This window comes from Clavelina lepadiformis, chromosome 4 (assembly GCF_947623445.1).
Source record: "Clavelina lepadiformis chromosome 4, kaClaLepa1.1, whole genome shotgun sequence".
In the NCBI taxonomy this organism is placed as follows: domain Eukaryota; kingdom Metazoa; phylum Chordata; class Ascidiacea; order Aplousobranchia; family Clavelinidae; genus Clavelina; species Clavelina lepadiformis.
The window spans coordinates 24,331,848-24,356,006 of record NC_135243.1 but is presented as its reverse complement, the minus strand read 5'-3'; the positions used below and the strand labels follow the sequence as shown (position 1 = coordinate 24,356,006).

At 36.5% G+C, this 24,159-nt stretch overlaps 2 protein-coding genes across 2 annotated transcripts; one reads left to right on the top strand and one right to left on the bottom strand.

The window, feature by feature from the left end:
- Positions 1-804: 804 nt before the first annotated feature.
- Positions 805-3,201, bottom strand: LOC143452436 (tetratricopeptide repeat protein 36-like). Its single transcript, XM_076953415.1, has 4 exons — positions 2,958-3,201; positions 2,266-2,460; positions 1,987-2,159; positions 805-1,528 (listed from the first exon to the last, which is right to left on the bottom strand). The coding sequence occupies exons 1-3, from the start codon at positions 3,058-3,060 to the stop codon at positions 1,990-1,992; spliced, it is 468 nt and encodes a 155-aa protein (XP_076809530.1). The 5' UTR covers positions 3,061-3,201; the 3' UTR covers positions 805-1,528; positions 1,987-1,989.
- An 8,084-nt stretch (positions 3,202-11,285) lies between these two features.
- On the top strand, positions 11,286-23,656 carry LOC143452428 (uncharacterized). Its single transcript, XM_076953392.1, has 14 exons — positions 11,286-12,694; positions 12,816-14,535; positions 15,219-15,680; positions 15,837-16,084; positions 16,369-16,554; positions 17,204-17,302; positions 17,549-17,638; positions 17,747-17,854; positions 18,193-18,273; positions 18,747-18,851; positions 20,766-20,990; positions 21,070-21,468; positions 21,650-21,781; positions 22,586-23,656. The coding sequence occupies exons 2-14, from the start codon at positions 14,312-14,314 to the stop codon at positions 22,975-22,977; spliced, it is 2,751 nt and encodes a 916-aa protein (XP_076809507.1). The 5' UTR covers positions 11,286-12,694; positions 12,816-14,311; the 3' UTR covers positions 22,978-23,656.
- The last annotated feature ends 503 nt before the right edge of the window (positions 23,657-24,159 follow it).

Sequence of the window (24,159 nt, the reverse complement as noted above, 5' to 3'; positions counted from 1 at the left end):
TTATCACGTTATTCATGGATCGCGCGCAGCAAAATGCAAACTTGAAGTTAAAATGTGTAAAACTCTCTGTGGAAGTCCAGGAACTTATTGATGGCAAATTAGACACATTGTGCGATGTTTGTCGTGTTTGTTATAAACCTTCACCGGTGCAGGAACATGATACAGACGTTGCAATACACCACATAAAATGCCGGTTTGTAATTTAAACATTAAACTAACTTAACTTCCAGGATAAATCCCTTTGAAAAGTCGAAAAAGCACATTTTCGTGTTTCTAATACACGACTTTAACGAGAAGAAACTCACAGATTTGTAACGTAGAAATGACGTCATAAACCAAATCTTTAACCTGAAAAAAATATACACCTTGCCTTAAACCGTAGGCATATCACCTCGAAATAAGTTTGAAATGTAGCCAATTAACTACTTTATGGGCCAACAGCGGTTGTAGTCTTTAAACCACCTTTTCGCACCACTAGCTCAGAAATGTTTGTGGCTTCTCTGAACAACGGCATCACACCGCATTAAACTCTGATTGGTTACTTATATGGCAGCATTCTCAATGTCATCCCAAGTGGCAGATGAACGCACAAACCTACTTGCTTGAAAAACGTGGCTCAATGTAGTGGTAGAATAACTAACGTGGGATTTGTCTGTTACGCCGTGATAAAATTAGGGTTTTCTACCTTTAGGCTGATTGGTCTTGATCGTTATTTTATATGTAGATACCTCCTACATGTAAAAGTTGATATTTACGCAGCGTTTAATGGCAAAACAACTAAACTAAAACATCTTGTTGAAACATGCACTTTTACACATTTGCGGCAACATGTTGTACGTTTCAGCATTTGTAGTTCCACGTCATAAAGATAAAACCACTGACAGCAGTACAGTGGTACTATAATACCAAGATATTGTACCGTGGTCCATGGAACATATAAAACTACCGACCACCAATCTCTGATTATCATCTACAATATGCATGATACAAAATAGTTTGTGACTGTATCAACGACTAAACTAAAAAGATTATACAAAAACAAGCTAGTTCACTAAAATTTTTAAAAAGTCATGACAAATTAACATAAGTGTACAGGAACCACACCCATTAAAATTTACATGATATCGGTCATGGCACTGACAGTAAGTCTGTAAAATATGCATTTGAAATGAATTGATCGCGAATAGATGGCTAGCTTATGAAAAGCAAGAGAGATTTTGTGATTTGTCATTGCTAAAATTTAAGATAATAATCTATCTATGGCTTGTGTATTGGCAAACTTGTGTGTATGTATCAGGAAAAACAATGCAAAAAAAACAGAATTAAGCGCAAATAAATAATTGGTTGACATAAAAATTACCAAAATTATGCGCAGTGCACAGCATTGCGTTGCCTTAACACTGGCAAGTTGTTAACTAAGCAATATCAGCCTCTGCATTTAGCTCTCATCAGATTTGCCTTGAAGTTCACCAATGACCTGTGAAAGCATCTGGTTGCAGAGAGCGGCGTACGGATTCCTCTGGACCAACTGCAATAGATACAGTGTGTCAGTGTCTACCGGTTACTTTCGCAGAAATCAGCTTATTTTGCATCAGTGTAACAGCGACAACAAATTAAGCAAATCAAAGACAAACAAATAAGAATGAAACTCAAAGGAACACTTTTTCCCTAACTTCAGTAAAAATGTATCGTATGTACATTTTCCAGCATTTTTTTGCTTATTATATGATAACATAAACATTTGAAAATATGATTAATACCAGTACTTACATATATACTGTATGATGTGAGTTTTCTCACTCATACTAATTACGACCAATTCATCATTAAACGTACAGCAAATTACTGCTAAAACTTTCAGCATAATGTTAAATGATATTAATTATTATGAAAATAACTGATTAGAATTCTGTGTATGCTAAATCCAGAAAGAATATTACGGCTCATGCAGTAATATTGGTCACAAATTAGTTTAATCTTTTTAACCTCTTATTTAGCGAATTTATTCCCGAGCTCTGCGGCTCTTTTGAGATCTTTTGTTGACTCCTCGTCATCACCTTTCAACTTCATGATGATGGAGCGTTGCGCAAATGCAAGACCGACAACTTTTCCACGATTGTTGCCGAGTAATATCGGCCGATTTAAATCTTCTAGTGCTCCTTTAATTAACAATTAGAATTCTTTAGTCCACTAGTTCACTGAGCAATTGGTGAACACTTGGCATCAGCTTTATTCTTCTACTCTGTTCTATATAAAATGACCAACCATCTATGTCGTTATTGAAGCGTTTGGTTTGTGCACGGTTGTTATAAGCGGACGCGCGTTCCGGTAAAATTTGAATCGCTTCATCGAAGCAAGACAAGGATTCAACAATCTTCTTGTTTTCAGCGAGTTTCACTCCTTCTCTTTCCAGCTCTTTGACCTTTTCCACTTTTACGGCATCAAATTGGGCATCTGGGTCTGTCCATGCAACAAAAAATCGAGTTTGCTTTAAAGTATGAATACAAGTTAATGCTGTTTAATTCTATTCTTCATAGAAGTTAATACAATGAGTGTGGAAGTTTAGCAAAAACACATTTATCTGAAAGGCACACAGGCGGTTGGACACAAAGTCAACTGTTTGGTTTGGAACTTAATCACGACCTCAAGTAATAAGTTAACGGGCTTTTACCATTTCTGCAATCACAATAATCTATGCAGTTAATTGAATGGTCCAGATCACAATTGTTCAATGAACTAGAAAGCACGTGAACATGCCGGTAAGGTTCTGAAAGCTGATAGGTGGAGCGAGGGAAACCAAGAAAAATTGCAAACACAGATTTATACTTTATTTTACTATTTTACATGAAGTCGTGAACTAGGGTCTAGACCTAACAAGTGAGCTTTATAATAACAAAAAATTAAGAACATCTAATTGATAACATTATCCCCAGGGAATAAACATCCTATATATATACCTTCTACTGAGTCAATATTGTCTTCTTCTTCGGTGAATGGAAGATTAGGATTTAGTATAATCTGCAACACGCTCTTGTCATTTTTGGAAATAAGCGAATCCATAATTAACAATCTTGCACAAGAGCCTAGGTAATTCCAAATTCCAGAACATAATATTTACAATGCATTTTACACCATAAAGCAAATATAAGCTACAATATACAGCATCATCTATACACTACCATGTATTAGTAACCCTGCTATAAAAACTAAAATGGGGCAAAGTGAGTAACTTTTCATATTTTATAGAGCTCAGAAAATTTAGGAGTTGTTTTTAAAAAAAATTCCCCGCTATTACGCTGAACTTTTTATTATCCTACAAACTGAACAAACATTTGAGATTTACAGCAACTGTTAAAACTAACTTTGATTTAATTGGAACGGTATTTTAGCATAAAATTAGCCTTTTCTTAAAACGCTTTGGTAGTTCACTTCATCCTGCTATATATAAAGCTGCTGCCTGCTAGCCTATATCGCATTTCACGATCCACTGTCACTTTACCTTCAATATAGTCAGCGCATGGGTTAAAACGAAACACTACCTTACCATACACCAATATATGCTGCAATGTTATGGTAGGCCTATACGGTACCACCCATGTAACTGCAGCCCTACTAGGCCTTTATACCGGCGGTATATAATTTAGAACTGTTCATAAAGACCACATGACCAAAGGCTACAGAACAGACTACACGAGCAAACATTCTTCAAGTAATAAGGGTTTCATTTGATTATTTTTATGTCAGTATTTCGCTAACAATCTGAATACAGGCTTAGAGACTGCGAAACGGGCTTGTGCCTTGTACCATATCTATGGCTTGTACTCACTGAGCCAAGGTTATGCGAAAGTGGCGCACAAAACATTTGAGTCACAGTGTGGCGCACCTGCTCCGCAGCACTCCGGGTCTAGTATAAAAGGTGTGAGATGTTGTGCGTAAAAAATTGACGCTACAAAAAGTCATTATCCAGGGCTATTAACTTTCAGGAGAAATCCTTATGAAAAGTCGAAAAAGCGCTTTAGTTGTAATCTTTAAACCACGTTTTCGCACCACTAGCTCAGAAATGTTTGTGGCTTCTCTGACCAACGGTATCACACCGCATTAAACTCTGATTGGTTACTTATATGGCAGCATTCTCAATGTCATCCCTTATAGTGGAAGATAGACGCACAAACCTACTTGCTCGAAAAACGTGGCTTAATGTAGTGGTAAAATATCTAACGTGGAGTTTGTCTGTGACGCCAAGTTAAAAATAGGACTTTTAACTTTTTGTTGACTGGTTTTCATTGTCACTTTGCAACGTCGGTATATGTAGAGATCTCCTACATGTAAAAGTTGGTAATTACTAATTACGCAGCAATTAATGGCAAAACAGCTAAACTAAAACTCAAGTGAAGTAGCTTTGTGACGTATAGAAATCAAAATATTGGACACCAATGGGCTATTTATATGCAATCTAGGCAATTTATTTGTGAAAGGTCTCAACCGTTTTGAGACTTGTAATGAAAAGTGGTATAATGGTACCTTAACCTGTAAGGTTTGCCCACTTCCTTACAAAGTCTGTTTACTTGTGTATATCTTAACAGTGAACTTTGATAGACTTCAGCAATAATGACACAGGAATGACAACTGTATAATCTGTTTATATTGAAGCATCACTGAACGAATAAATCAAGATAGAACATTGTTACAGCAACAGCATAAAGACATGTTGCGGCGTTAAACGTAAGACTGTTAAGTGATGAGACTCGTAATGCACGCACAGTAAGAGAGAAGCAATCGATTACGTCACGCAGTGTTATGCTTCGCTGATTCGATAGACGAGAATTCTATGTCGTACACAATTTTATATTACATTAATTGATATACCGTAAAACCTCTATTTCACCGCCATGGCGCTCTATTTTTCAACTCTTGTTTAAAAGTGGCGTTCTATTAGAGGTGACGTTCAATTAGAGGTTGGCGCTCTATTTTTCAACCCTTCTTTAAATACAATTAATATAATACCTGCTAATACAATTCCGCCGCTAAAAGTGGTGTTCTATTAGAGGTGGCGTTCAATTAGAGGGAGGCGCTCTATTTTTCAACCCTTCTTTAAAAGTGGCGTTCTATTAGAGGTGGCGTTCAAATAGAGGTGGCGCTCAAATAGAGGTTTTACGGTATTTATCACAGACTTAATTAGCGGCAGTTTTGCAAATATACGCAGCGGAAATGGCAGAAACACCAAAAGTTTAAATAAAATGTAATTAAAATTCGAGTCTCGGTTACCAAGTCGGTCTTTTTGCAAGTTCCGATTGTCACACATTTTTTATTTTGGTTTTAGAATTTCTTTTATAGTATTGCCCGAATTTAGAACTGTCCACCAGATCAACTGAAAAGAAGCATGTGCCCTCAATGCCTTGCCCCAGGGTATTAGAGCGGTATGGCGCCACTGGGTATCGAACAAGGAACAAAAGCTAACATTTCTTTCGACTCCAGCGCTCAAACCACTCAGCTATTGAGCCGAGCCAATTAAAACTTAAAGTCAAAATTAAACACGTGTATTTGGTAAAGAAGAGGTAATTTGGCTTATTTAAAATAGCAATAATTTTAGATTGATGTGAAGACAAGACAACAGAAATGAAACAAAAACTAACACTTTTATTTCATCGAATCTTTTATTTACACCATTTTATTAAATAAAAAACTTTTCAAAACTTTGTGAAACATCTGCCTGTAAGTTATTAAAAAATAGCCAACGAAGTTTAGGTTTCAATAAGAATATGTAACTTATAATAACATTTCGATATTTTGTTAGATTTCAACTCGTATCTTACAAGAAAAAACGCTGTTGCGATTAAAATCTGTTTAGAGTGTAATCTGTAAATTTACAAATGCTGACTACCTAAGGGGCGTCCTCTAGGCCAGCAAAGCCTGCATTCCACCCTAACCTAGATAGGCCTGTAATGAAAAGTGGTATATGTTACCTTAGCCTGTAAGGTTTACCCACTTACACTACAAAGTCTGTTTCCTTGTGTATTACTTAATAGTGAACTTTGATAGACTTCAGCAATAATGACACAGGAATGATAACTGTATAATCTGATTATATTTGAAGCTTCTTTGAACGAATACATCAAGATAGAACATTATGACAGCAACAGCACAGAGACATGTTGCGGCGTTGAACGTACGACTGAAAAAGGACTGAATGAATCAAAATGCACGCACAAGGGAACAATCGATTACGTCACGTTATGCTTCACTGATTCCATAGATGAGAATTCTATGTAGTGCACAATTTCATATTACATTAGGTGATATATTTATCACATAACCTTCCGCAAGAAAATTTCGTAAGTTTTGAAAAAACTCACGATATTTTCTGATCATGATAAAAACAATTCTCGGTGAACAATAATTAGAACAATAGTGTGGATAACGAAAGTCAATATAACACGTTAAATGTATATCAAATGACAATAAACGTTGAAACATAGTTACAACACAATTCATATTGGCAATATATTCGCAAAAAGACAGTAATATGTTTTCTGTAACTCAAAATTAGCATACCAAACAAACAATGATGACATTTATGTCACGACTTTAAATAGAAAGCAGAGCACAGGATGTCATGTGACACATCACGCGTATGATTTTATGCTAGCTGGCACAATTTTATGCTAGCTGGCACAATTTTATGCTAGCTGCGGTTTCTTACGCAGGATAGCAAAATGAGGAAACGGCTGCAAGTGTTTCATCTCACATGTCGTGACGCCGATTTCCGTAAACAAAACTCTATACATTATTCCTTCTGTATAGTTTAAACTCGTCTTTTCATCACAAGACCATTTAATAATATTCCAGCATCTGGTTTTACCAGTATAGCTGTGTGAATATTTCACTTGGAAATACGCGTATTACAAAATATATATAAAATTAGTCAAATACGTTTTGTAATTGACATTCAACATAGTGTATCGGTGTTAGCCTTGGGCATTTGTTTAACCTTCGAAAACAACCGCTATGTTTTAAAGCATAACAAAATAACACAAAGAAAAATTTCTCCACGGCATGACTCAAAACCGTTTAGAGATCATGGCCACTAAGCCACCATCAATTAAGGTAAACTACACAATAACGCTATAATATATATTACATAGAGAAAAAAACAAACAAAAAATCATTACTGAATGTCCAAATACCGACAAAGTGTTTTCACTGGAGTGCTTTGTTCGTCGGTCATTGTTGCATTCGAAGTTGACTGAAGTCCAGGCGATTCTTCGTCACCGTCGTTGTAGTTGATTTGTTCGAATGTCATATTGTCGAGATGTCTGTCGGCTAGATCCAATGAGTGTTGTATGGGTTGTGGATGAGACATATCTTCGAAATTTGCAGTCTGAGATCACTAGACTTCTCTCAACCTCAAATTTAATTGTTCATAGGTTGCTCAAAAAAGAAGCGTAGTTCTCAGTGATTTCGGCTCCACCACACTTGTAATGGAAATGTCTTCTTTTATCGTCAATTCGTCCTCACTCGGCTGCATTAGTTTGTAATGAAAAGTGGTATAATGGTACCTTAGCCTGTAAGGTTTACCCACTTACACTACAAAGTCTGTTTCCTTGTGTATTACTTAATAGTGAACTTTGATAGACTTCAGCAATAATGACACAGGAATGATAACTGTATAATCTGATTATATTTGAAGCTTCTTTGAACGAATACATCAAGATAGAACATTATGACAGCAACAGCACAGAGACATGTTGCGGCGTTGAACGTACGACTGAAAAAGGACTGAATGAATCAAAATGCACGCACAAGGGAACAATCGATTACGTCACGTTATGCTTCACTGATTCCATAGATGAGAATTCTATGTAGTGCACAATTTCATATTACATTAGGTGATATATTTATCACAGGCCTATTAGAAAAGTGCACAGAACACGCAAGGAATTCCTGTAAGTCTGCTACAAAGAAATGATCACTTGAACAGAACAGCTGCAAATGACGGCAAATCTCTATGCTACGTCACACGTGAGCGCGTGCATTTCTAATATATCAGGGCTAGGGTGGAATGCAGGCTTTACTGGCCTAAAGGACTCCCCTTAGGCGGTCAGCATTTTGTAAATTTGCCGATCACATAAATGTGTGTAAATTAATGGTGGTGGGCAACTGGTCGGTAATGAATTGTGTTTGTGGCGGTTGGCAGCATGTCACCGCCAGTACTTCATCACTTGCTTTGTATTCCGCTCACCGAGTGTTAATTCCTTCAATCGTTTGTTTGTTTCATAAGTTTGTTACTGGCTCAATACGATTTTCTTCCCTCGCGTTTTGGCTGATCGGTCTCTGCGAAAGTGCTGCCGAGAAATACACGCAACCTCACAAGGAATCGAGTTTCGAGCAATCGGACTTGAGTCGCTCGCGCTATAGGTTTTGACGACGGTCAAGAAAGCTCTGTCACCCGTCGTCCATGTAAAAGAGAGTGCGTCGAAAAAACGTACAGAAAACGTTGTCGCCAGTCGGCAGGAACGGCCTCATATATTAAGGAATTACAAGCTTTTTGCTAAGGGCTCAAATTTCCTTTCAGGCCCGGGCCTGCACTGCTTCCTACACGGCCCTGCACGTGTTGGCACCTCGCAGTTGTCATTATATTTCTTAGAAGTCTCAATTAGATTTCAGTTTGGATTCTCAGCAAAATTATAAGTGGAAAGCTTATCCTTGTATTTAAACAATCTACAGAGAGATTCAGTAAGCGCGTAGTTTATCAATCGTAAAACTTCGTTAATATTTAACCAGCTTTATAACCTAGGTGTATAGCTTTAGAATAAACCTCTCATAACGACAGTGAGTGCAACCTCAGTTTAATACAAAGCATTTTATGGTGTTAGCGATGTTTCTATGCTTTTACGCTTAGGTTTTTCACTTTGGGCGTCAACCGTTTTAAATGTAGTTACCAGTTTACAATCGGTTATAGGCTTCTGTGAAATATTATCTAAATCCAGATCTAAGGTTTTCCCAAAGTATTTGGTTTTGCCAATTGGTTTGTAGGAGGAAAGGTGTAGTTAATCAATTGGTGGACTTTCACCCACAAATTTCATACAACCGTAACGATCTAGATTTACATGCAATTGTTTGTCGTTGAGAATGTTAGGAACCAGCGTCGCTTAAGGTTGGATTGATGCAGTAACTGCTCACAAGAGAATGTTGTGTTATGTTTAACAAATGTAACTTAAACGTAAAATCTTCTGGGGAGCAATTTTTTGTGTCGACCAATGCTATAGAGTCTTGTACAGTGACTTACGATAAGCTTTTAGCTACTTAACTTTAGCTCAATAATGTGTGGCGGACGATGAAATCTTTGATTTGGTTCGTCATGTTCGCGTTTCACTGAACTCGAGAAAGAGTCGTTGAACTAACAACTTAACTTATAGATCATGAGAGTAGGAATACCGACGACAGTTTGTCGATAAAGTTTATCAATAATCCCAGTGAGGGACAACCTTTACCAAACGCTGGAGCCAATGCATTAGCTGATGCCTGGTAGTGGGGCCCCTGCACATTTAAATGACTTGATTACATATTGACAATGGTAACATCCCCGGGATAGATTGATCAAATGCAGAGCTCGAAGCAAAATAGGCTATTGGAGTCCTTTGAAAATGTTAAGTTTTTTTAAACAAATCCCGCAATACAGAGGAACTAGCCTACCTCTTTCACCTTCTGCATGATGATTAAAAATATGTTTTTTATGTTGTTGTACAGAGTAAGAGACTCGCTCGCCCGTTATCACTTTAAAACGATAACACAAACGCGAAGTCTTTGCAGCTTAGAAATAATATTTGTTAAACACTCGAACCTTGTTAATATCCATTTTGGTGTCAGTTGGCCACATCTCTGTGGATATTATCGAGTGGCAGACGAGCACAATCGCTACAGATGGTGAAACTGGATGAGCTGCACCCGCAACTTTTCTCTCTTATCTCCCACACTCTCATTGCGCTCATCAAAAGCACTCATCTCTCTCTACTCTAGACCCAGCCAGGCAGGAATCCCTGCAGTCAAACGCTGGAAAACATGCCATTGGAAAGATGATGAGAGGACAAGATGAGCCCCGGTTACCGAGCTAGCCCTTGTGCAAGTTCCAATTGTTGCACATTTTTTATTTGTTTTATAGATTATTTGAATCTAATTGCCCAAATTTAGAACTACCCACTGAACTGGAGCAATTGTTTCATTAATTCCTTGCCAAGAGCATTACAACGGTAGCACGACTGGATGTCAAACACGAGCCGCATTAAAGCGATTCCAGCGCTCGAACCGCTCGAGCCACTACCCTCGCATCCACTCGGCCACCGAGCCCACTTCATTTTTTCGTTTTCTTGTGCAAGTTAGCTTGAATTGGCGCCTTATAAATGACAACTGGCGTTTGGCGCTTTGTCGTTTTTGGTCATCTGCGAGTGCTGGACTGAGTTGGTCGCCGTATTTGAGGTTTAGTTGCATGGCTGTAGCCTGCAGACCTATAGTGTGGTATTGTATCTCAAGCACATTCTGGAAACGTTGTTGTGTGTTGGAGATTGGTGGTACTAAGTCATATATCAGTATGGTGTACGGTAGTGCTGTAACCAAGTCATTTTTTTAATTCTCGAGTCAAGTCAAGTCATTTGGGAAGTTAACTTAAGTCAAGTCGAGCCAAATTACTGATTGGATCAAGTCAAGTTAAAATATAATGCAAGTCAAATCAAGTCATGTCACTGACCAAACCTTTAACCGATCGTTCGCAACGAAATCAAATGTCTGTAATTCAGTTGGTCAATAAATTAACAACCAAGATTTAATGACTTGGTCAAGTTACTTTCCGAGACTCGAGTCAAGTCATTTCAAGTATTGACTTGAGTCAAGTCAAGTAATTTAAATACGTGACTCGAGTCGACTCAAGTCATTACAACACTGGTGTACACTGTACAGCATATAGGCCTATTGCTTGTAGCCTACCAATTTATCAGTTAAAGAATGGTGTACTGCGTATAATAAGCCTATTAGTTAGGGCTTGGTTTTCTAGTCAAGACTAATGTTTGATTAATGGCCGTTCCAAGGCTATTCTAACGGTATGTTCTGATTAATGATTTCAAGACCATTATGAACTTATTGCTATAGACCATGTACTGTGTTTGTAGTGTTTAGACTTTTTTAGCACTTTTTTAGTTGGTGTGGAAAAAAGCTTGCTTTTCTTCCCTATGTACAGTGAGACCTCGTTAATCCGGACCACTTCGTTTCGTCAAAAAATGTCGGTTTAGCGGGGTTTCCGGATTATCGAAAAATAAAAAATCAATCAATCTTGCAAATGCAGCACCGTGTTCAAAACGCAGTGTGCACCTTACTCCAATTCTAAGTACCGACTTTCTGGCTGGACAGCAACTAAAATAAAATTATATTTTTTGTATGATCCGACCCAGTGTCGAACCCCAGAACCACTGTATTAAAGACGAATGCTCTCCAAGTGACGAACATTCGGCCGCAAATCGGTTTGACAACCGCTCTTGCATGGCGAAGCATTCCGGCGGGACCAGCAGTCTTGAACTTTCTTTGACCTGTTTCCAATCTTTGCGCAATGCGATATATTAAGCTGATAGCACGATTGAGTTGCAGCAGTATGTCTTCAATAGATTGCCGCACTCAACCGATGTACTGTACGTATTTTTTTGCGACCGCGGAAGTGTTGTTTGTTACTGTTGATGAACAATTTATTTTTTCATTTCTAAAATACTGTACAGTATTTCATAGTATGACTAAAAAGCTTTGCGGCTAAAATTTTTTACAAAGCGCAATACTGTACTTTTGAATCAATAAAGACCGCAACGTTATTATGCGTAGATAATCGGCTATTGTTTCGTCAACTAACTACCCACTGTACATAGTGTATTAGGACAATCGTGAATCATTTTCGCTTAACTGTTAATAATCCGGTTTATCGGATTTTATTGCTATTGATTTAGCACATTTGTTCCAAAACTTTTGTGTCGGAGTCGGACAGCGGGGTTTCCGGATTAAAGGGGTAAAATGCATAGGAAGAAATCCGTTCCCGGCAGTTTTGTGTCGGATAGCGGGGATTCCGGTTGTTCGGGGTCCGGATTAACGAGGTCCCACTGTATTATGTTACAAGTATACATATTAGGTTGACATGGCACAAATTTTTTAATAATGTTTACTGGTGCAATTATATCTGGCGCACTAGAAACAAACTTTCCAGTAGGGTCTATAGGGCCGGTACTTTGTCACGCAACTAATACTTTATCTACATAGGTAGTCGGCGGCTGGTAAAGGAGTAAATGGCAATAAGGCTAGCCTGTGAAATAGAATATTTTCTAATTTTCCACCTAAAATGACATAGAATAGGCTACTACATTATAGCTCATACTTAGTTGATGTAAAACTAATTTCCTTAAACCAAACCCTCATCCTACTGGAAAGATTGTTTAAATAAAATTTTGAATAGTAAAAACCAACTTTTTGCATACCGATTCTTCTAACCTTACCTCCTACCTTTAACAATAGGCTGCATGGTGTAGACTAAAATACGGTGAAATGGTCGCTCTCCAAATTAAATGCATGTGCTTAGAGCAGTGGTTCTCAACCAGGGGTCCGCGGACCCCCAGGGGTCCGCAAAACGTTTTCAGGGGGTCCTTGAGAACTTCGAAATTTGCAACATAAAGTACGATTTTTTAAAATTTTTTTGCTGTTTATCATTGCTTTTTGAAATAGGCTGGAACATTTGCTTAATTGCCTATTGTGATGGGACAATACGAAAGCTTATTGAGATTTATCACCCGCAGGGAAGGCCTATTGTGATGCACTAGATTGCGGATTATACGAGAAGACAGCTGGATACAGTGATTTTAAGTTGCTGGAGATTGCACATAATCGCTTTCTCAGTTTTAGCTTGTAACTAGCAGCTTGTTGTGAGCAAGGTATAGATAACGCTTTGAAATAAATAAAAATATCCGCATAGTTTGATGTTATTGTGAATGAATAGCGCAGTTGTGCACCAAGACTATTAAGTAAAACTAAGCAAAGCAACATTTAAGTGCAGTCTCAGAACCCTTAGTTTGCTTAAACTTCAGGGGTCCGCCAACTGCTTTGACAGCACCAAAAGGGGTCCGCCAAGATCAGAAGGTTGAGAACCACTGGCTTAGAGTCTGCATCCTATTTTGTATCTACCTTTGATTTCCTTTCATTTTTAACAAAGTATTAGTGTTTCAAAGTAATAAAATATCTTATTTTTTTTAAAGTTTGAATCTATGGGAATGAACAGTGAAATGATTTAATTTTGTCAAAGCTTCAATAAAGTTATTTTGCTAACTTAACTTTACTTTAACTTTGTTCAAGCCTTAATTTTAGAACCAAATATGTAACCGCTTAAAAAGTCTAATTTTGCTTTTTCATTTGAATGTTATATAATTCTTAGCTGCGACTTTGCGTTTGCGTATCTACTGCGATATCTACTGCGATATCTACTTGCGTATCTAATGCGAGATACTACAATGCTTTGCACAGACTAAATGACTGAATGATTAGCCAGTTTTCAATGAGAATCAATGAAGATTTATCCGGCCTCAGGATGTTAGATAAATGTGCAGTTGCAAGTGTTAGCTGAGATATGCACTGGAGAAAGATTAAATAGGTGCATAGTTAGCTAGGCATTGCACACCTGAGTTAAATGGTCTGTACACACAAGAGCTCGGTTGATTTACCCCACTGATGCACTAACATGCAATGCCGACAAATTTCCGAGTGTCCATTTGCCATACTATGCCGTCTAATTTTATGATCAAATAAATCGTTTTAGGTTTACTTCTACAAACCTAAGGTTACACAGAAAAGCTTGTTACGTTTTTGTGTTTTGTTTCTTTGCAGCTGTCTTGTGTTTTTAATGTGCAGTACTAAGTTTGTATGATGCACTTGATTTTTCTATGACAAATTGATGTATTTGCTAATTCAACAAAGTTATTGTTATGCTTCATTTTTTACTTTGTCGGTGTCATATTGACTCGATTGTAAGCCGGCCTTCAAAATAAGATGTTGTAAGCCTCCGCAACATAGATAACATACTCACACATTTACGAAGAAAATACAAAAAGAGAGGTCGATAAAATCAACGATAGTCAACAAAATAAAACCCGATAAAAATTTAACCCATCCATGCTATTCATCCAACCAATATATCCATTAGCTTGTCAGATAATTTCTTAAGTTTTCAGTGAAGTAAAAATTTTAAGTATGTAAACTTTGGAATACTTCTAAATATTGAAGGATTTTGATTTGTTCAAACATGGCTCAAGTTCTGAGTTCCACGAAACAAAAAACAAAAGTGACTACGTCATTTCAATCTTACGAAGCATCCAGTTTGAAGACGAGTTGGGATAAAGAGGATTTATTGGGCAGAGGAAGTTTTGCTACAGCTAGAAGATGCATCCACGATCAACTGGGAAGAGTCGTTGCTAAATGTTTCAAAGTTGAAGGACCTTCCAAAGACATGGAAAAAGTTATGAAAAAGTAAGAAGAAACCCTTTTTTTTCAATAATATATTTACATATTTCTCAAAATCATGGCCCAGTTACCTTCCAGTGTTGTCTTATCTGTAATTGACGGGTTATAAATCTTCCTTCCACAACCACACACTTCCTTCATCATGCTGGCATTATTAAAGTAATAAACACATATGTTTTGAATTATGAACATCTTGCATAAGAAAACCTAATAAAGTGACTTGTTGACTTGGCACATAATGCAGTCGGTCCTGAAAAATGAAACAAGAATCATTCATTGTTAAAATCATAAAGTTTATCAATGTGTATTGTATCAACTTTATACTTTAGAGCAGGTAAACTTTGAAAACTATTAAAATTTTTGGAATAAACGAAATTCTGTAGCTTTTTTAATTGTATGGGTGTTAAGTTATCCGATGTTCTTTAAGCCCTTCTTAATATCTAAGCAGAATTATGGAAAATGATACCCATGAAAATGCAAAAAAGTGTATTCCTTTAGATCACAGTTCTTTAAAGGATTAAAAATCTACACAGGATATGAAACAATAACTTGACTTGATTCATTAAGATTTCCTTTGATTATCACTATGGTTGTAGTTGGATGTCTATGTGCATAAGTTACAGGTTATGCTCATCTTACTTACAACATTTATTGACACTTAACTTTGATCAGGTCATTTGCATTTTCAGTGTTGAGAGAGAAATGAAAGTTCTTTATCGACTCAAACATCAACACATTGTTGCTGTTCATGGCATCACAGAATGGAGCAATTGTATTGGAATCATCATGGAATATGTTGAAGCTGGCAGCTTAGACTTCTTTCTCTGGCTCCAAGGAGATATAGCGGACATTCCATTGCTACTGCAGCTCCGATTTGCCCATCAAATAAGTGACGGCTTACGTTACTTGCACCACCATGATAAGAAGAGATCCTACTTACATTGCGACCTGAAACCACAAAACATTTTGCTCACACCAGACTTGATGGTGAAGATTGCAGATTTTGGCTCCGTTGCTATTGCCACGGCAACAGGAGTTTCAGGAGGATCTTTTACAGTAACTTCAACTACTCAGCATACTCCATTCTACACTGCACCAGAGCTTTTGGGAAACATACTAAGTGATAAAAAGCCAAGCATGGATGTGTATAGGTGAGTGCATTAACGGTTGTAATGATTCAAATAGCAGCACTTCCCGGCATAAAAGCTTGGTACATTTGTATTAGTAATTGGTATCGTATTTTTTTCAAGCAGATTACGTTAACAACTATAATTATTACAACCAGCAATTTTCTGTATTTTTTAAAGCTATGGGATGGTGCTCTATGCAATCCTCACCAAGCATCCTGCATTTTCTTCTGATGAACCTGTCAACCCTGGTATAATTATTGAAGTAATAATAAATCGTGGCCAAAAACCAAAACAAAAATATCTTGATGACGTTGAGTCATCATTGAAAGACAAACCTGAAGATCTTGAAATATTTAAGTTCTTAAAAGCCATCATGGTTCGAAGCTGGGATTTCGAGGCGAAGAATCGACCAGATATACAAGAAGGTATGTATAGCATGCATCAATGGATCGTGTCGAAACATCAACCAGATTTATATGAAGATAAGTAACAAACTATAATTTATTTCTAAATTATATATTTATAGCATATACCGTATTTAATTTGCCATACTATTATGCGCACCACTGGATGGTTTGTAATCATGAGTTATCCATTTATCATAGCTGGTGATTGGCCGTTGTACTATTACTGTAGTTGAAGTAAATATAAACCGCTTAAATTTTTGTTTGCTTCTGTTTCGATTTATTTAGTTTATTATGAATTCCAGTTTATGACGAGATTGATGAAAAGTTGAATTCTTTGAACAAATCTGACGTCACCTACCACATATCTGATCTTAAAATGAATGAGGAACCTGAACCAACACCAAGCAGTGTGAAAATAGAGCTGAGTGAATTCTCATTTCCGTTTGAAGTAGGACCACAACCATCTACTTCTTATCCATCAACATCAGGTTTTTTGGTTGCTTTTGTCTATTTGGCTCCATTAATGAAATGTTGGTTGGTTGTTTAATGTTCTTTAGCTTCATTAATTTTTAACTTCATGAAGTAACGTTTTGAAACAAACCATTCCTTGAGCTCATTAATTTTTAAAGGCTTATTCATGGAGCTATATCTAACATAAATATAATGATAAAGATTGTACATGTACTGTAGAACTCTTTCGGTTAAGTCGTCAGTTCGCCTAAACCGCCACCTATTGCTTGGTCCCGGCAAAAAGCCTATTGTAGTGTCAAGTTTGGCGAAGTCATCTTTTCCTAACTCGTCTATCCGTTTAACTTGACCCTACTTTGTCAGCATGATTACAAACTTAATCTGCTTCGACAGCTGTATCACCCAGCTGTCAGTGCCTGTTAAGTAGATTTTGGCTTTTTATGGAAGCTATTCTTTGTACAAAATTAAAATCTTAAAATCTCGACAAGCATTAAAGTTTTGATCAAAAACAATTTATAGAGTTTTTAATCTAAATGTTGTACCCAAAAAAATGCAATAAAAAATTTGATTTTGTGTTGTTTGGGTAAATCATCACTTTTTCTGTGCTTCTTAAGATGACGACTTACGCAAATTTTACTGTCTATAAATTTTCTCTTGTTTCATCCACAGAGCAATCAACTTTTGCCACATCCACCCAGGATGAAGTGTATGAAGGTCTCTCTGCTCTCACAATCCAAGAGCCTTCTGATACAGAACAAGTGACATCAGGTTCAATGTTTGTTTTTTTGAAGTAAAATCCATTAAACTTTAAGTTGATTAGTCAAGACCAGCTTTGGTGACAAATTTTTATGCGATTTAAATGATTTTATTTGGAAAATTAAACAAGTTTAAAGAAGGAAGTAGATGTGAGCATAAATCAGTGCGTGTTCAGTTTCCTGTAAACTCTCATCACATTCATTCATTCACTACTCTTTATGATTTTACCGACTGTTTTGATCTTAAACTCATTTTCAGCAGCTCAGACTGTCACAGAAATAAAACCAAAATCTGAACCACCAGATGGAGCTGGTGGGACTGCAAGTGATGTTGCCAAAACATCTTCAGGTAAATAGAAAACGTCGGAGAAAAGTTATCTAAGTAATTGCAAATAATGAATACAAAAACATTATGTTTGCTTGTGCTCTTCCTTGACAGTTGCTGTTACTTGTTCAGTTACATCAGTAAATGCAGGTTCCACTACTACTAAAACTCGGGAATCTCCAGGAATAAAAAAATGGACAACCCCTGAAAAAAGCAACTTGTTGACAAATGTTCAAACTGGTATAAGATTAATTATCAGTTATATGATTTATACCTAACCTGTTAACCATAGTCCTACGTATTTGAAATGACATTCTTAAAAATTGGAAAAAATTGACCGAGATAAACCGATATGGACACAAAATGTAGAGAGGTTGTAAAATGTGTCATGATGTCATATAATATACATACTTTGATGCCAGTATGTATAATTGGAATATTTTCCATTAATTTCATAAAATAATTGAGTATGTCAAGTTAGTAGAACTTATTCCACAAGCACCATTTTTACTGTGTGTGATTAACATGAGCAGTTTTCATGATCTTGCCAAATATTTTCTTACTAAATTCATTTCCAGTTGCTCCGACTGTCACAGAATTAAAGCCGGAACATGAACCACCTGATGGAGCCAGAGAAACACGTGAGGGAGAATCCCAGGGTAAATGGAAATTCCAATCATTGAGGCGTAGGCTGAGATTGTGGTTCTGAAATAGTGTAGAGTAAAAACGTTTAAGGAATTGTTATCGAGGGGGATAGTTTCAGTTGAAACATCAAAAGTTATGCATTTATAGCTATATAGCTTACGTAACAGGCTATCAGCATTATAACACAGTCGTTGAAACACCAAAATGTGCTAACTGGTTTCGATAACTGCTGGTACAATGTAATCAATTCTAAATTCGGGCATAAACTAAAAACTGAAAATCAAAAAATTTGTGTCAGTCGAATAATACACAGCAACCAGCTCCTCATACCAGGCTGGAGCATTAAAGATTGAATGCCAGATTGCATTTTCCCAATCCTTGGACAAATATTTCGATACTTTACAATTTCACTTTCATACACTGCTGGAACACCTTGCAAATTATGAACACTATGATTTATTTCATCTTCTCTTATTTTGATTCACAGAGCAGATAACGTTGACTGGTACAGAGACAATGATGAGTCGATTCAGAAAGTTTTTCGGATTTTCAAATCGCTCGGTTGATGCAAACAAACCCAATAATCGTTCAGGTATCTTAACTTGCGTTTAAACTGTTTTCTGTAAACAAATAAATTACCAAGTATCGCTTTTTCTGTCGCAGTGATTTACAAATCATTTGTATATGTATTTAGCTGAATATACCCTGTTTCATAAGAGCACAACAGGTTTGTGGAGTCATATTAACAAGCATCACTTTACTCTGTAGGTTTATCATAACCAGTCACTACATGTCACCTGACTTACCAACTATCCTGCGCGTGTTAGTTGTAATATCTTTTATCATACGACCTGTGATATCCATCTTCTATATTCATAAGTATCCTGTTTTCGACTTCGCTTATTTAAATGTGGTCAAAGATCTAGGAAGAAATTTCACATTCACAGCATGGAAAAGTTAAACTTTGTTGAAAAGTGAACGTGTGTTGGTTAAAATCATTATTTGTTTAACAACTTGAAATGCAAAAACGCACAACTCTGATAAATTACTTGTTCTTTGCAAAAGTTTACAAAAGATCTGGCTTCCTGTTTAATTACTGAATTGCTAAGACCTGTTAAATTATCGCTGAACTAAATCGTAGTATTGTGCGCCATCTTGCGGTAAAAACTGCATATCGTAGTTAGCTCCAAACAATGGTTGACATTACTGTCCAAACTATACCGTAGCACAGCGCAGTGTAAAACCAGACTATCTACTCCAATTCTATCTACTTTTTGAGGTTTATTCATTGAATTATGCCTCACATATAATGATTTATTAATTATCTACGGAGCAAAGTTCAGGTGTTGTTTTAAGATAAGTTTTAACATACTGTGTAGTAAGAAACATTGCTAGCAATTCCCATTATACGACACAAAGCTACTGGGAACGGATTTCTTCTTATGATGCATTTTACCCATTTAATACGGAAACAACGCTGTCCGACTCCGACACAAAAGTTTTGGAACAAATGTGCAAATAAATAGCAATAAAATCCGATAAACCGGATCATTAAGCGTGAAGCGAAAATAATTCACGATTGTCCTAGATACAGTGGTTAGTTGACGAAACAATAACCCATTATCTACGCATAATAATGTTGCAGTTTCACTCTTTAAACTTCTCCAACAGTCTTTATCGATTTGAAATTTGTTTGAATGTCAATTAGCAGTACAGCACAGCATCGGGATTTGTAAAACAATTTAATTGTGGAGATAACGTCGTGATTGGAGCATTCGTCTTTAATACGGTAGTTCTGGGGTTCGACACTGGGTTGGATCATACAAAAAATATAATTTTATTTTAGTTGCTATCCAGCCAGAAACTCGGTGCTTTGAATTGGATAAGATGCATCTGCTTTTTAAACATGGAGCTGCATTTGAAAGATTGATTAATTATTCGCTTTCCGATAATCCAGATTCTCCGCTAAACCGACACTTTATGACGAAACAAAGTGGTCCGGATTAACGAGGTCTGACTTATATGAAGGATATGTGATTGCAGGCAATAGACCTGAGGTGGCCAAAGTTAAGAAATACAAGAACGACAGTTAGCAAATCAAAAATCTTCCAAAGCCAAAACATTTGCAACGAAAACAATAAACAATAAAAGTTATTTATTCGTTTATAGCTTATCCAATGTGAAAGAGCAAAAAGTAAAATCACGAAAATTATTTCTTTCTGACAACTCTCAATCCCAACGACAAGTTTAATCAGTTTCGGCTTACGCCCGGGACTCCCCCTAATTCAATCCAACTGTTATCTTTAGTTAAGACCTTGCTTATGACGTCACTAACAATAAAATCAGCCTGTTCAGATGAAGGATAATTTTATTAGAGAGATGTAACATGTCTATTTCTCATCACTGTACAACACAGAGCAAAAAATTATATTTAATACATAAATATTAAAGCAGGTTTAAAAATTGGTTATTTGAAACTAAAATTTTTGAATCCTTTTCAATACAGGGCTGGAAAATATGAGTGAAAAAATCTCATCCATAAATGATCTGATTTCGAAGCGAAAAATAGACGAAGCACTGACGGTTTGTGAAAGTTTGATTTCCACGATCAAGACTGATTCTTTAACCGGAAGAGATGCAATCGATGTCGGAAATGACATCATCGATCTCATGTCTAAGCTGAGTCGTGTGAAGTATTCACCGACAATATTGACACTTCTGTTGCTTGCAGGTGATCTTACTCAAACGTTAAAGATTCTTAAGCACTGAACAAACTCAAGTAAGATTACTCAAACTTGTATTGTGCGCAGGTGATCTTCACAAACAGATTGATGATCCTACTGAGAAAGTGAAACTGATGAAGAGATGCGCGCTTGAATGTCACAACTTTGTAGTGCGATACAACAAACATCCGCAACATTTATTTATATTTCGATACAACAAAAATCTGCAACCAACCACACATCGTCATGTGATTTCACGCATGACTGACTTCGTTCAATCCATCCAATCAGTGAAAGTCGATGATGAAAAGTTGGCGGCAACATCGAAAGCTCAATGTTGGTTGACCATCGCATTGTGCCATGGATATCTTGATGAATACTCGCGCGCAATCGAAGTTCTCCAACCGGCCATCACCACATTGGAATCTACATTCGGCGATGGATGTAGGAAGATGACGTTGTACTCATTATGCTGCAATAATATAGGTTCGTATGTTAATTTACAACGTCGTGACCAAATAGCAATTTATGTTTTAAAATAATAATTTAATTAATTTATTGTTTGTTCATGAATTGGTGATTATGACGTCATTGTTAATTATGATTGACAATCAAGTTTTTTTCATTTTAAAATATTCATCGTAATCATTGATTTATAATTATTTAGGCATTTATTACGACTACAACAACCAACCTGAGGAAGCTGAGGCGTTCTACATCAAAGCAATTCACGCAAGGCAGGAAGTGGAAGATAAGAGCGAGCAATGGAAGATGGAAAATATTCACCACACAATTATTAGTAAGAAATAAAAATATTTGTTGTCTTTGTTTAACCTTGGATGATGTTGTCATTGATTACGTCATAGATATTTATGTAATTGAACCCATTCCTCCCATTGAACATTTCAGGAAATGACATCACTATGACGCAATTAAGTATAAATTGATAAGTTTTGTTAATTTAGGTTGCAAAGCATCTGCACAGCGCGTCATATCCGTTTCTTTATCTTCGACATATCACGTAATGAATAAAATCATAGCGTTACGATCGTCTCGTCTTAATGACGTCATAATAAGCAAATTAAATATGCGACCTGTTAGTTAGACTGTTGCAATCGCTTGAAAGTGGCTTTTTTTTCTCTGTTGTAAAGATTTTTGTATATTATGACGTCACTTTTATTACTTAACTGAATGCCCTCGCACAACACATGTCATGACGTACCAGGCTGAGATGGGAAGCATCTGGAGAAATCGTCACTAATTTGCAGTTAACAACGAGATAATCTTTACTTGTGTCAATAACCTGAATGATTTCTGACTGTAGCGATCTTTATCTCGCGAGTATCTTCTTATTGCACGTGGTCAGTTATTTATTATGGAAAATGACAGGATGTCTATATGTGGTTAATTGTTAATTTCTTTGTATTTTTAATTCGACTGAATTGTCTGTTTAATTATTTCAGTTGTTACGTCAGAATTTATTTATCGTGACGTCAATATGCGTTTGGATACATTTGTCCCAGCTTTACAAGATTTTGGATAAATTACTCTTCATCAATGTTAGTTTTGTATAATTGTGACTATAATTGTTTTTGTTTCTTAGATTTGTGCATCTTGTACCAAGATCATCCAACCATGACGAGGGAGAAAGGAAGTGACGTTTACAACTTCCTACAAAGACAAAAGCACCTGACGGCACTTCCCCGCTTCAGGAACATGTTATTGAACTTACAATTGATGCTTCTTCTCAATCTGGATGGTGACGTCAAATCCATCTGCAATGAACTCGTCACCATGGCAACGAACATATCACCACCAGCTGATCAACGCAATGACTTATGTATCGATCTCACAGCTGATGAATGCATTAGATTATGTTTTAGTCTCAGAACAACCGCCAAACTTTTATCTTCAAAGAATGATGAAGAATCAGCGATGTCTTTACTAGGATGTGAGGATAAATTTAAAAATTATTTTTTCTTGATTGGAATGTAACCGCCACATTACGTCAACATTACGTCATTATTATCATGAAATATATGTGTGAGTCTTTGATTGTTGTACAAACATATTCAGCGTCATCATTATTTTTATTATGAGCGTTATTACGTCATTATTACGTGTGTATTTGAGCTGTTTGATTTTCAATGACGTTATTTTATGTTGCTCAAGTGCTGGCTGCTTCCTACCACGTAGCAAGGAAAGAAACCACAAGAAATTTTTATTCGTTCCATGGTTTCTAAAACTATGTCACATGCACACTGCTGTTGTATTGTAATGTATCTATTACGTAAATAATGATGTTTGTATAATGACGTAACACCATCAGTCCCTTGCTAACATATTTTATGTCAACAATTAAGAAATAATATTTAATATGGGGTATGTGAATTTATTAGTTCTTATTGTGACGTAATAATGGTCGATTAAAGATTGAAAGTATCTTGAGTTTTGACTATTCCTAGTATATAGTTAGAAGTTTCATTACAGAAGCTTATACGTCATCATTTCAGTATTTCATGGTCACAACAATCATGTATTGCCTTTACAAAGCTTGAGGCGTTTAATTTTGTTTTAGATAACTCGTTGGCCACCGGTTAAATTAAAAATTTATTTGTCGCTCCTGGTGGTTCCGACTCCTTGGGTAGAAACCTGGTCTTCCCAGGCAGCACTTTCTGTCCTCTGTCTCAAACTGACGAAATACTCGACTGAGAGAAGTTGAGTCTAGAACGTGTATTAAGTCAATTAACTCGCTTTGTCAGAGTAGAAGCACTACCGCCTGTGACGACATCAGCGGTAGAATGATTGGTCGCCACAACAAGGTCAGTGACCGTACTGTTGAAAGTTACTGTTGAACTTTCTTGTGGTTTACCTGGTTCCTTACAAAAAGTTAATCTGAAAGCTTCATTGTGATGTCACCTAATTCGTTGCCTCTGTTTCAACCTAATTCGTTGCCGTTTTCAACGGCTTCAGCTATTGTTAATACATATTGTTAATTATAGGTTAAGTATATGAATAGCGATTGTAGAGTTAAAAGCGTTGAAAGTCAATGCTTTACTTGCTGCCGGTATCTTCCACAACTAGAGACTAAGATTTTAAATTGATATCTATAAATATAATCGTTGGTTATATGTGGTGACGTCATACAGATTCATAATTTATTTCTTTGTTGTCAAA

Coding starts and splice junctions, on each gene's coding strand:
- LOC143452436 (XM_076953415.1), bottom strand. CDS start 3,060: ATGGATTCGCTTATTTCCAAAAATGACAAGAGCGTGTTGCAGATTATA. Junction 2,461..2,957: donor CAATATTGACTCAGTAGAAG/GTATATATATAG, acceptor TTGCATGGACAG/ACCCAGATGCCCAATTTGAT. Junction 2,160..2,265: donor CTTCAATAACGACATAGATG/GTTGGTCATTTT, acceptor TGTTAATTAAAG/GAGCACTAGAAGATTTAAAT.
- LOC143452428 (XM_076953392.1), top strand. CDS start 14,312: ATGGCTCAAGTTCTGAGTTCCACGAAACAAAAAACAAAAGTGACTACG. Junction 14,536..15,218: donor ATGGAAAAAGTTATGAAAAA/GTAAGAAGAAAC, acceptor TTGCATTTTCAG/TGTTGAGAGAGAAATGAAAG. Junction 18,852..20,765: donor CAAACCCAATAATCGTTCAG/GTATCTTAACTT, acceptor TTTTCAATACAG/GGCTGGAAAATATGAGTGAA.